The following is a 13,765-nucleotide window of genomic DNA, read 5'->3' as shown; positions in this document are numbered from 1 at the left end:
AACACTGAAATTCAAATTCCTATTTTTTTGTGCCACACAATATTATTTAAAAAATATTTTTAATCATTAAAAAAATCTTACACTATTATTAAATCTCAATTTTAAAACGTAACAAATGTAAAAATAGGCAGCAGGCCATTTTTGGCCCATGGACAATAGTTTGTCTATCTCTGGTACGGCTTATCGTTAATTACTTGAAATGTTCACATCAAAATACATAGCTCTAGAGGCAACTTGGTATCCCAAATTGGACAATGCAACAGAAAAAGAACATTATTGGAAAAACCGGTGAAATCTGAATAAAGTCTGTAGTCAATTGTACTATACCAATATTAACTTCTTAGTTTTAAAAAATAAAGGATTATATAAAATATTTATACTAGGGGAAGATGGGTAATTACAGAAGAATTCTTCTATAAATTTAAAACATTTCAAAGTAAAAAGTTAAAAAAAAAAGCAATCACTCACAACTAGGAGATCTTTAAGTTCTCTATAAATACCAGCATCATATTAAATGATAATAGAGCTTTCCAAGAAAACATATATTTGATATTGTACTTTCTATTACAGTAGCCACTAGCCATATGTGCTTATTAAATATTGAAATAAGGCCAGCTTAGAGTCACAATGAAAAACAGTATGGAGACTGCACAAAAAATTAAAAATAGAACTGCTATATATAAACCAGCAATTCCACTTCTGGAAATATAGCAAAGGAAACAAAATCATTAACTCAAAAAGGTATCTTCATTCCCATGTTCACAGAAGCATTATTACAATAGCCAAGACATGGAAACAACCAAGGTGTCCATCAACAGATGAATGGATAAAGATGTCGTGGGTGCACATGCATACATATGTGCGCATGCATGCGCGTGCACAGACACACACACACACACACACACACACACACACACACACACAGGAATATTATTCAGCCATAAAAAGGAAGGAAATCCTGCCATTTGCAACAACATGGATGGACCTGGAGGGAATTACAGTAATTGAAGTCAGACAGAGAAAGGCAAATACTGTATGATCTCAATATGTGGAATCTAAAAACAAACAAATGCATAGAAAAAGATCAGATTTGTGGTTACCAGAGGTGGGAGAAAGGGGAACTGGAGGAAGGTGATGAAAAGGTATTTATAGGATAAATGAGTACCATAAGGATGTAATGTACAACATGATGACTATAGTTAACACTGCCGCAGGATATATATGAAAGTTGTTAAGAGAGTAAAATCCTAAGAGGAAAAAAAAAATCACAAGGAAAAATAATTTTTTCCCTCTTTTTTATTGTATCTATATGATGATGGATGCTAATTAAACTTATTACAGTAATCGTTTCACAATATAAGTCAAATCATTATGCTGTACACCTTAAACCTACACAGTGATGTATGTCAGTTTTATACAGTTTTCAATAAACGGCTAGTTTGACCAAGAGGAATTTCTAATTTTATTCAATTTTAATTTGAAGAGCACATACGATTAGGAGCTACCTTATTAAAACTATGTGGCTCTGTATTTTTCTCATTATTTTTTTTATTTTCTTTTTTTTATATTTATTTATTTTTGAGAAAGAGACAGAGCATGAGTGGGGGAGGGACAGAGAGAGAGGGAGACACAGAATCTGAAACAGACTCCAGGCTCCGAGCTGTCAGCACAGAGCTGGACGCATGGATGGTGAGATCATGACCTGAGCCAAAGTGAGACGCTCAACTGACTGAACCACCCAGATGCCCCTGTTTTTCTCATTATTTTAAAAACAAAAAAGACAGAAATGAAATCAAATTTTAAAAAGCTTTATTACTTTTTGAAATAAACCTTTTTTAATTTTAATTTATTAAAACAAAAAAGACTGCTTTATTTTGAGAGAGAAAAATATATCTGACGAAGAAATTTATCTGTGGGAAATTCAAGATAAAGTCCACTGTGGCTTCTAAAAAGACTTTTTTGAAAAACGTCATACTTGGAGCACCTGTGTGGCTCAGTCGGTTGAGCGTCCTACTCTTGGTGTCAGCTCAGGTCATAATCTCAAGGTTTTGTGGGTTCGAGCCCCGCGCTGCCAGCATAGAGCCTGCCTGGGATTCATTCTCTCTCTCTCTGCCCCTTCCCCACTTGCGCTGTTTCTGTCTCTCTCAAAATAAATAAAAAAACTTAAAAAAAAATAATTAAAATATAAAAACCCATACTCAACACATCTAATACTCAAAACAGCGCTTAAGTGAACTAAATACAACAATCTCTATCTGGCCCATTCATGGAATAAAAATATTAGAAAATGACCAAGAGTTTTCCTATCACTTGTATAAAGGAACAGCTGCAGAATGTTAGAAAATACAAACTCACCTGAGGGACTTGGAGCGGGTCTCTGTAATGGTGGTCTAAAACCTGGAGCTTTGGAAGTATCAGACTGATGTAAAGGATCTGAATTTGGCAAATATGAGGATTTTCCTGATAGCATAGATTCTGGCGTTGACTGAGATGAAACAACAGATCCTCCCCAGAAGGCATGAGCAGAAGTAGGGCTGTTTTCGAACAATGTGCTAAAGGGCCCAAATGGTAAGGGGGCACTGAAATTGGGAGCAATAGGCTTATTTGCTGGATGTACTGAATTTTGACAAGCACTTTGTGTACTTAAGGTTGAAGGTAGCTGGACAGAAGAGGGAACACTGTGAGGTCTTTTAATGTGATTGACACTTAGGACTGCAACAGATGAACTCTGCACTGGAGCTGGATTCTTGTGAGGGGCCGTTGTGCCATGAGAGGGTGGTCTAATAGCAGGGGTTTCCATTTTAGGAGCAGGCTGGGAGCATCCCATTTGTGTCTGAGGCATAGGGTAAGTCACTGGGGCAGTAGAAGGCACCGCCACTGGAGCAGAACTTGTTGTTGCTAAAGGAGGAACAGTCATTCTAACTTCCGGGGGAGGAACCTGAGACTGCTGAAGAGGTGGTCTTGGCTCCTGAGAAACAGATCCCGGAGGTTGTTGCTGAGTAGAATGAACTGATGAACTCCCAGAAGAACTGCTGCTGTTTGAAAGTCTACTGTTTGCTGTTTCTACTACTGGTGGACTACCTGCTTCCTGTTCAGAGGAAGATGCCCCTTTATTTGGAGATGCTGTTCCACAATCCAAAGGGCTGTTTCTAGAAACCCCTCCTGACTGGGCTGGTGGTGATGGGGAAGATGGGGATGATACTGGGTAGTGTTCTTTGGCAGTAGGCATAGGATATGTGGCATTTGTGGGTGCAGTGCTGTTGTTGCTTGCTGTGGTTGTGACTGTTGTGGTGGTGGCATTGGATGTCTTCACAACTGTGACAAAAAGCTGCCTTCTGACAGAAGGTGAACTTGGACTGCCATTTGTAGATGTACCAGGCACCGTTGAAGCTGATGAACTGGTTGTAGTTGTTGGACTTGAAGTTAAAGAACCTGCTGAATTCACCTGAGAACCACTGCTATTCTGATTGCTATGGCGAGGCACCATGTGAGGCTTAGGCGAGTTAGTAGCTCTGGCAGGGCTCAAAGGCCTGACAGGAAAAGGACCCCAAGTGGATTGAGCTGGTGGAAAAGTACCTCCAAAGTGGGTCATGGGCAACCTTGGTGGACGGATCTGCTGGAAAGTCTGAGCAGCAAGCAAAGCATGTGCAAACTGTGGAGGAGGATATGCTAATGGAAGAGAAACTGGAAAACCAGGCCTCACATTATTCACTGGGTTCTTAATGGTTTTATGAGTAGATGCAGAAGAAATTGCAGGCACCGTGAGTGCTGTGGCAGTTTGAGATGTTGATGACAGAGCTACAGTCGTCATTTTAATTCCCATTAAGGAACTGTTAGCAGCAGTGGTGGTAGGTGCTGATGACCCTATTTTGGAATTTGCTGAGGAGCTTTTCAAACGATTCTTTGGAATAAGTTCATCAATTTCTTTGTCTGGATCCTTGATCAGAGCATTGATCAACTGAGTTGCCTGTCTTGTTGATTCAGTGCCACCCCTGTAAGTTGACCAAGAAGAAAAAGTTAGGTCCAATTTCCCCTCCTTTTTAATAGGTATAGCCTAAATTCATTTGTGTGAGTGTACACATACATACAGAGAACAAATAACAAAGGTTAGGCAGCAATTTTCTGACTATTCTTGAGGTATTCTGCAAACAGAGCAATAAACTGGCCTGGTATGCCGTTATATTTTTCAAAGGAATAGTAAACGACTTTTCAAAAATGCATTTTGCTATTGTTTCCTTGGACTAAGAAGTCATTTTCCCATCGTAAAATGCATTACAGTTAGAAAAACCACTGCATTTAAAAGCCTATGTAATCCATAACACTATAATTAAACAGTTGGTCAATGTTAAAAGCAATATAAGTAAACAAAGAACAATAACAAAAATACTGAGTAAAAAAAATAGTGTTTTATTTTAAGTCCCGGTACCTAAGATGACCCCATCTACGACCCCCACCTCTGACTAAACTCTATTAGAATGATTCTCATACTTCCTCTGAAAAGATGTCTCAGAAGGAGAGAGGAATCCTGACAGGGCCAACAATGGGCATCAGGTCAAACCCTAGTGTTAAATCTTCAGGAAAATATTTGATTGCAAGGAAAGCCTTATGGAAACCCTAAGGGGGAAATTACTCATAGAAGGTATCTGCTTCCCTCTTGTCTAGATAAAGCAGGTTGGGACTACCCACCTATCCCAGGAAAGGGAAAAACAAGATAGGAGAACAAATACAAAATAGAGATGGCTAACTGCCTCCCTTACAGGTAGACTATGTAACTATCAGCTCCTAAGGGGCACCTGCCTTTCATAACCAAACTTATGATTTCTTAGAATATCCTATCTTTATTTAAAGGGGATTAAGGTACAGACATCTTCAATGTAAGACAAATACCCATTTCAGAGTTAAATCTATTACTGACCTCATAGTCTAAGGATACAACCTCAGAATAATAAATCTCAAAAGTTAATTTAAGGGCAAAAGGGAAACCTACTGCTTAAAATGGGTAAGAAACCTATTCCTTCTTAAAAAGTCTCAGAATAAAATTTTAAGAATGTTGTATGAACAGTTTATGTAAGGAAAAGATTATCTAAGCCTCTGTCACACACTCACAAAAGAAAAATTCTTTAGAGCCCTTTGAAATGTTTCACAAGAGCATATGAATTAGAGAAAAAAACTGTAAAGGTTTTCTTCTCAAACACTAATCAAATTCCCATTTAAAAAAAGTATGCTATTAAACACAAAGTTCCAGTGAAAACTCAAATGCTTGTATTTCATTAAAGTATAATGCAGTAAAACACAAAGGGAGAAAACAAAAGAGACAAAGTTTTGCCTTATGGTTATTATCCGGTCTCCTGTCTTGTCTTTCTGCTTATCAATATCTATGTGTGCACCAGTGAACTCCCGAATGGCATTAATATTACAGCCTCCTCTTCCAATCACTCTGGATATCACAGTTGATGGAACAGATACTTTCTTTGACCTGTTTAAAAGTTGCAAAGGTAAATTAAGATATATCACTAATATCAGTGGTTATGATTAAAATATTGAGAAGAGAGGATTACTAAAATACATTTCTATAAACACAGAATAGATTATTGTTGAGTTAGCCTCTTCTATCTATTCTTACTCTAGGTGATAAAAGACAACTAAGTGACAGGAGAGAGAAAAAATGTGAGAGGTCACGTAAGCAAGCGCTTTTATCATAGCTTCTCATCTCATTACCAAAGATGGTTTGGTTTTTTGACTTTCATCATTTGTTAATATCTATAAAGTACATACTATGTAGACATGCACTGTGTTAGTGCAAATACTAATGGCAAATAAGACAGACATAGGTTCCTGCCCACATAGACTGACTATGTAGATACCAAGTAGGAAAAGAACATCATGCCACGAGTGCTCCAATAAGGTATCATGAAGATACACTGGTTGGGGCACCTAATCCAGCCTAAAGAAACAAGTAACGCTTCTTGTGGGCACTTCTGGGTGTTTGACTCACATTCTTTTTATTCTCTAATATGTAACTGAAAGGATGATATTAAAAATGCATTGTTACCTTGTATTATTTTAGAGGCATCAGAAGATGAGCCAACCATGCTTTATTGAAGAAGCAAATTATTTATTTAGAATGGTAGATTAGATATTAAATTAAAATGTTGTATTTTTTAAAAGGTAAGGTATGACCCCTGTACTTTTATATACATAACTAAGTTACTTAATAATTCCTTTGAAGGGAGTAATAATAAGTCAGTGATCATTACTTTCAAATTAGTTAAGAATTTCTTAGTATACCACAATATAAAATACATGGAGAAAAACTGAGTTACCATACTTTTGTATAGACATTACTCTAATGTTGTGATTTTGGGTAGTACAAAATTAGTGTGTGTACGTGAATGAGTGCGTGTGCGATGTGCATGAATGTGAGAGAGAGACAGAGACAGAGATGAAGATAGAGATGGTGGTGCGGGGAGGCTTTGGTCAAAAATATGAAAAAAAACTATACAGTGCATTGTGGGATTAATAGGAATAAGTTTGGTTCATCACAGCTCTTAGTTCAAATACTCAAAACTTTAATTTTTTGTTGGAATTTGTGGGAAGTTCTTTAAAATAGGTTATCAAAGATTTACAATACATCCTCTGTGGGATCTTATGACCTTTTAGTTTCTGGGATACTGTTTTACTTGTTTAATATACATAACATTAAAAATTTCAAGCAAACTATAAACAAATATTTTAGTCCTAAAATTCTTAAAATAAAGATATCCTGTGGTTTACAAACAACAATAGTTTAAAACCAATACTTATTCATTCTTCAAATACTTACAAGTATGTAAAAGATACCACATACTGGGCTCTGAGATTACCAAGTTGAGTACTCGAAACACAATTTATCACCTTAAAGTATTTACATTAGTTTTCTACCAGACAGCAAATACCTAGGGTCAAGCAGATACTGCAATTATGTAACTTTTTAATGTAAAATCTCCTAATTTTAAAAGCATTTATATCCAATTGTTTTTCTCATCTACAGTATGGTATAGGCTATCTCTGTTGGCTAGATTCAGATTCAGCCTAGGGCCACCCGTTTCTTTGCAACCTTTGGAATAGTTGGAGGAATCTAACTGTAAGGTAAACAACATCTCACATATAAAGAATGAGAAAAACAAGGAACAGTCACTCACCTTCTTACAACTTCCTTCCATCCTTCTTCCCTCTTTTGTCCACGCTTAGGACTTGCTACTGTTAACTTCCCATTTGGAGAGGAAAGGGGAGACGGACCAGATTTTGTGCAAGTAGACAGAGAATTACTGGTCACTTCATTGATAGTCTCTGACAATCTTTAACAGAGGGGGAAAAATACATTAAATACAGAATATAGAGTTTTAAATAATAGAGGCAATCTATTACATAATTTTATTCTTTTATTTTGGAGTAAATATGGTAAACAAATGAAGAACTTATTTTTCACTTTTCAATATGTAGCATAATATGAACAGACAATTTTTAAGAAGATACTATCATGAGGTCAAAATTAGCAGAGATGAATTACAGTAATAACCCCTGAGAAACCATAGTCAATACTTTTCATGGGCTAAATTTAACAACTAAAATAAAGAAGTTACATAGTAAAAATAATTTTATCTTTCATTAACACAAAACTTAAAAAATAGCTTATTCTCTATTAAAATGAAACTGTGACTTCTTTAGCACAAAGACAAACCCTTACTTTGCCAATTAATTTGCTTGCTTTACTAAAAAATTCAGCAACAAAGCATTTCATGATGATACTATAAATAATAAAAGTGAAAATTGGGACTTACTTTATTGAAGCCTTTCCAGAAACAGATTTTCTCTCCTCCTTTGGAAATGTAACCAGAACTGATGGCTGCTTCTTGCTGGTCATCGTGGTAGTCACCACAGCAGGTGAATGATTGTCACTCTTTCGGCTGCTGTTGCTGTTACTACTTTCATCACTGCAGCTGGAAATCCTCATGTTATCACTGTCCCCACTCTCGCTGGTACTGCTGCTCTTGGACTCTCCATTTACCTTCTCTGGCTGACTATATGAGATTGGTAGTGGATCATCAAATATAATCTGAACATTTTCTGGAGTAATTTTATTTTTCCTGTTTTTCCTCTTTGAACTGGTTGTGGTTATGGTATTATTTCTTTTACCATGGGAACCTGCCAAAGTTGTCCAGGTTGCAGATATACCTATGGTAGTAGTGGTTGTGGCACTTGGAGGCTCTGTCAAGACTTCAGGCTCATCTGTAAAAGTAGTAATACCAAGTTAGACAGTTCTAAGTGATTCAAAATATATTTAGCTTTTTTTTCTTTTTTTTAATGTTTATTTACTTTTGAGAGAGAGACACAGCACGAGCCAGGGAAGGGCAGAGAGGGAGACACAGAATCCAAAGCAGGATCCAGGCTCTGAGCTGTCAACACAGAGACTGATGCGGGGCTCGAACCCGCAAACCGTGAGACCATGACCTGAGCCAAAGTTGGACGCTTAACTGACTGACCCACCAAGGAGCCCCATAGAATATATTTAGCTTTAAGCACTTGAAGAACAATAAAATCAGGAGTAACTTTGCAACTATTAGATGACAATTAGATGTAAAGTCATCAATCATTCTAGCATTCATTAGTAATGAAATAGATATGATTGATCTCCTCTCTGTGCTAAGTCCTAAACAATACACAGTAGGCAGTTATTTGGGAAATGTGAACAATTACTGTATATCACATATTATATAATTATTAAATTTCTCAGGTATAATAATGTTATTGTGGTTATATAAAATAATGTTCTTTTTCTGGGAAATACATATTCAAGTATTTAGTGATGATTCTGCATGGGGTGCCCAGTTTACATGTAATCTATTCAAAAAGAAAGGAAAAAAACAAATTGAACTAATGTGCCAAAAATATTATAAAAATCCAGGTGACATACAGGTGTTTATCATACTAATCCATAAACCTTTCTGTAGTTTGAAATTTTTCAAAATAAAAGGCTGGAGGAGAGGGAAATTACACACACACACACACACACACACACACACACACACACCACACACACACACACTACATATACATTTGGTGGCTTACTGGCAGTGGTTTCTCCTCACAATATTTTCAATATCAAATAATCTTTTAGTTAGAATCCAGTTAAAATAACTTTCTCAGTTTGAGAAAATTCTAAATATGTTTAAGATTATCAATATTATGGAATTACACTTAATTTTGTAGGTATAATAAATGGTATTGTGATTATGTAAGCAAATGTCATCCTAGGATAAGTGTTGAAGTTTTGTAGGTACAATGTCAAGATGTTTGCAACATACATTCAGATAGCTTAGAAAAAATATATACATGTTTAGAAAGAAAAAAAATAAAGCAAATATGGTAAAATGTTTATTTTTAATATCTAGGTAGAAGGTACTCAGGTGTTCATTTTATCATTCTTTCAATTTGTAGCTCTGAAATTCTTCACAATAAAAAGCTAGGGAGAAGTCAATAAATGAAAATAGCACACAATACTTAAGGGCTAATGACAGAAATCTACTTTTACCTTAAGTTATTGATATTTAAAGAAATATCATTTTGAATACAATGTATTACACAAATCAAATTAGATGGTAAGTTAGAGAAAATACCTTCAACTTTATGCTTTTCTTTTTCTTGAGCAGCTTGGAGTTCAAAGTTCTCTTTATTTTTGGCTTCGATTTCTTCTAGTTTTCTTCTTTGCTCTTCCTTTTTCTTTCGTCTCTTCTCCTTTCTCTTTTCTCTTTTGGCAGCCAAGGCCAGCCTCCGGCTTTCTTCTCTTAACTATTAAAGGATAAATAAAACAGATTTACTTTGTAAAAAAAGTTGTCACACAATGTCATTTTATCATAAGGGAACTAGAATACCATAAAATTCAAAGTCATCTAGTTCAATTTACTGTTTAATCAAGATTATAGTCGAATCGCTGTAAAGAGAAAATAATATTTTTAAATGTCAAGATCAAATTAATGATATAAGATAATCTAATTTTAAAATGGATAAATGACAGATACATAGCTTTCACAATCACTAAAAAATGTAAATTAAAATAATAAGTTACCATGTTTTATTCATTAATTTTGCAAAATTAAAAAAGATAACATGGATCAACACAAGTTTGGGAAAATGAGTTCCTTCCTATACTGCTGTGGGTATAAATAGTTGTATTTTAGAAAAGGTAATTCAAAAGCCTCCTATTAAAATTACAAACTGCTTATCCAAAGAATTTATTCTATAAAATAACCATAGTGAAAAAATAATTTCTATTGCAGAGCTGATTATAGTGGCAATAAATGGAAACAAGGTAAATCCATCAATGCCAAGAATGGGGGGAATAAATTAACAACAGTACACATTCACAAAATACTAGGCAGCCATTAATGGGGCAGCTGGGTGTCTCAGTCAGTTAAGTGTTTGACTCTTGGATTTTGCCTCACATCATGATCTCATGGTTCACGGGTTTAAGCCCCACATTGGGCTCTATGCTATATCAGCACCGAGCCTGCTTGGGAATCTCTCTCCCCCTCTCTCGGCCCCTCCCCTGCTTGCACATTTTCTCAAAATAAAAAAAACGTGAAAACAATTTTTTTAAGTGTTCTATACTTGGTAATATGCTCCCAAATTACACTGGTTAGAAGAAAAGAATGCACATGGCTGTCCAATGATCTCACTGGGAAGGGAACCTGTTATGTGGCTCTGTTTGTAGAAATAGAGAAAAAGGCAAAGAGGATACAAATAAAGCTAATGACTACTCTAAAGTGAGCCTGGAGGAGGGGTGGCAGAAAGATGGTGGCTTTCAATTTTATTTTATATAACTGTACCCTGTTTCTATTTGTGAAAGTGGGCACTTAATGGTGTTACTTTCATAGTCAAAACAATGAGTAAGAATAAAAGTATAACATCTCTTAATAAGTGACATTAACAATTAAATTTTCCTCTTTGATTCATAAAGTGAGAAAATCATCTTCAAACTGTTTTCTTTCCTTGTCCTCTAAAAGATGTTTTCAAACTGTGTATTCCCTGCCCATAATCTAGTGTTTTGTGTATTATGTGTACATTTAAATATATGTGTCAAAACAATGACACTCAGTTTATGGAAAATGTCACAATATGCTAACTAATGAAACCAGAGCTCAAATATAAGCCCAAAAGACAAATCATTTCATTTTTGTTAAATTTTTTAAGGTTTTTGCTTTTGCTGGACTTTACTGTCGTTTCAAATTATGTCTGTTAGGTACCTGAAAGTTTCTGCCCACCTTGAAAGTTTTTACACCCTGGGGCAGTGCACCATAATTACATTCTCTCTGGTGAAGAGAAATCTTTTGCTCCTGAAAAGGGAAATAATTAAGGAGACTCTGTAGAACACTGCTACTTTCTCAGGTAGAGGGATTTCAGGAAAGAATACAAATGGAAGTTAAAGATACAAAAGTTGTCTGCATGGTAGCCCTAGAAAGTTTTGCTAGGCCTCCAGAAGCACACAAACTCCAGTCTGAAGACAAGTGAAAGAGGAGCTTTTGACCTTGCAGAAGGACTGGAAAGAAAAAACTGCTGACCTTCACTCCTTAGATCATTACATGGGAGGAGGAATAGTATCTGACTGGAGAGTTTGAACGAAGGAAGTAAGCATGTGTGACTCTGCTCACTGAATCCTTGCTTTAATGGAGCTAGCTGCCTGCCCTTGGGAAAACGTGCATTCTCCCCGCTGAACTCTAGTGAGGTTAGCCTGCCTAGCTGACTTTGTCAGATAAGCTTAAGTTAAAGAGGAAAAGGAGGAGTACAAAGTGGCGTGAAGGATGTGCCAAAAAAACTTTTCAAAGCAACCGTTTCCATAAATATGTATTAAGCCTCTTCTGCGCTCTCACTCTCAAAAATAAACATTAAAAAAATTTAAAAAATATATTAAGACTCTCCAATTCAGAATTAGGAATAATAAAATATACTTTATCTGTGTCATGGCTGTATGTACAGAAAAGCCTTGACAAAGGCTTATGAGCGATCAAAATAACAAGCGAAACCCACTGGTTAAGCCAAGGATAGATTTTTGGTTTTGCTGGATTTTTTATTTGTCTAGTGGTAGGAGATCATTGTGACTGGTATCAAGGGGGAAAGAACTACCTTAAGAATAGAAAACTTTAGGGGCGCCTGGGTGGCTCAGTCGGCTAAGAGGCCGACTTCGGCTCAGGTCATGATCTCGCGGTCCGTGAGTTGGAGCCCTGCGTCCGGCTCTGAGCTGACAGCTCAGAGCCTGGAGCCTGTTTCAGATTCTGTGTCTCCCTCTCTCTGACCCTCTCCTGTTCATGCTCTGTCTCTCCCTGTCTCAAAAATAAATAAAACGTTTAAAAAAAAAATTAAAAAAAAAAAAAGAATAGAGAGCTTTAAATCAGAAAGCAGTCATCTAAACCTATTTGGCCTAGATGTGGGTAGGGGTGATGGGCTGAGGTAGACTAGTTTGTAGGTGTAGCTGGGTCTTGGGTATGCAAGTGCCCTTAGGGCTTACAGAATTCAGTCAGTGGAGACTGGCCCTTTGACAACAGTATGTCTAGCCTTTGACAACAGTAAGTCTAGATTATCAGACTCACAGTAGAGTTCAGCCCTAAAGGCAAGGTATTTACTCGTTTCTACATCTTATAAATTCTAAGTTTTATCTAGTATTTTGATAATCTCATAGATTCTACTAACCCTTTCGACTCACTAAAAAGTGGGGCACAAATTCAGAGGTCCTAGGGAAACTCTTTCTGAAGGACAGATCTTAGACTATGGCTGTGAAAGAACCAATAAAGGCATGAAGCTCTAAAAAATTAAGCAGAATTAGATAAGATAGATACATATTTATTAAGAGGCATCATAAGTTTGCAGGAGGTATATGAAACTAGTGGATCACCAAAGGGAAAAAGTTATTAACTATATGAATATGTATTTATGTGTATGTGTATGTATGTGTGTGTGTGTGTGTGTGTGTGTGTGTATGGGATATCCAATATTTAAAAGGAAGAGCAAATGAGACTTTAGGAAGGCATAATCAGGCAGAGGAAGACAATCAAGAGAAAAATGGCTTCAGTGAGAAGAGTTTTATGAAGGAAGGTAATCAACATTGGTAAGTATCACAAGTATCAATAAGGACTGAAAATAAGTAATAGGATTTGGCAGTTGAGATGCCACTGGTAACCCTGCTATAGTTAGTTCATTGCAGTAGTGAGGGAGTAGGTAAATGGTTCTGAGGATTAAAAATTTAAAAAGTAGAGGGTGGCAGGGTGGCTCAGTTGGTTAGGCATCCGACCTCGGCTCAGGTCATGATCTTGCGGTTCGTGAGTTCGAGCCCTGCGTCGGTCTCTGTGCTGACAGCTCAGAGCCGGAGCCTGCTTCGGATTCTATGTCTCCCTCTCTGTCTGCCCCACCCCAACTTGTGCTTTCTCTCTCTTTCTCAAATATAAGTAAACATTAAAAAAATTATTAAAAAAAATTAAAAAGTAGAGTGAACAAGACATAGATTATTCTCTTAAAATATCTGGAAAACAAAATGCTAAATTTGAGGTAAAGTTTCATTATAATAATTACCTTAAGTTGCAGGCAGAGGGTAGGAGTTAAACAGTAGACACTAAAGATAAAAAAGTATGGGGGAGGTGGTAACAACTGATGCAAGGTCCCAAAGAGAACAGATGAAAACAGAATAAGCCATGAAGACTTAAGAAAGTCTGGAGGTACAGAAAACAGGGTTAGAAAT

The 13,765-nt window shown here is 36.4% G+C and overlaps 1 protein-coding gene across 6 annotated transcripts in view; it reads right to left on the bottom strand.

The window, feature by feature from the left end:
• Positions 1 to 13,765, bottom strand: part of ANKRD17 (ankyrin repeat domain 17) — a 163,047-nt gene that overhangs the window by 13,751 nt on the left and 135,531 nt on the right. For all 6 annotated transcript variants that reach the window (XM_042936201.1, XM_042936202.1, XM_042936206.1 and 3 more), the window contains 5 exons: positions 9,657 to 9,828; positions 7,821 to 8,268; positions 7,182 to 7,337; positions 5,327 to 5,476; positions 2,356 to 3,992 (listed from right to left, as the gene is read on the bottom strand). In XM_042936201.1, the coding sequence (XP_042792135.1) occupies positions 2,356 to 3,992; positions 5,327 to 5,476; positions 7,182 to 7,337; positions 7,821 to 8,268; positions 9,657 to 9,828 (2,563 nt within the window). The remainder of the gene's footprint in view (positions 1 to 2,355; positions 3,993 to 5,326; positions 5,477 to 7,181; positions 7,338 to 7,820; positions 8,269 to 9,656; positions 9,829 to 13,765) is intronic.

Source organism: Panthera leo, chromosome B1 (assembly GCF_018350215.1).
Source record: "Panthera leo isolate Ple1 chromosome B1, P.leo_Ple1_pat1.1, whole genome shotgun sequence".
Classification (NCBI taxonomy): domain Eukaryota; kingdom Metazoa; phylum Chordata; class Mammalia; order Carnivora; family Felidae; genus Panthera; species Panthera leo.
The sequence above is the reverse complement of the archived record's forward strand: the minus strand, read 5'-3'. Positions and strand labels throughout refer to the sequence as shown.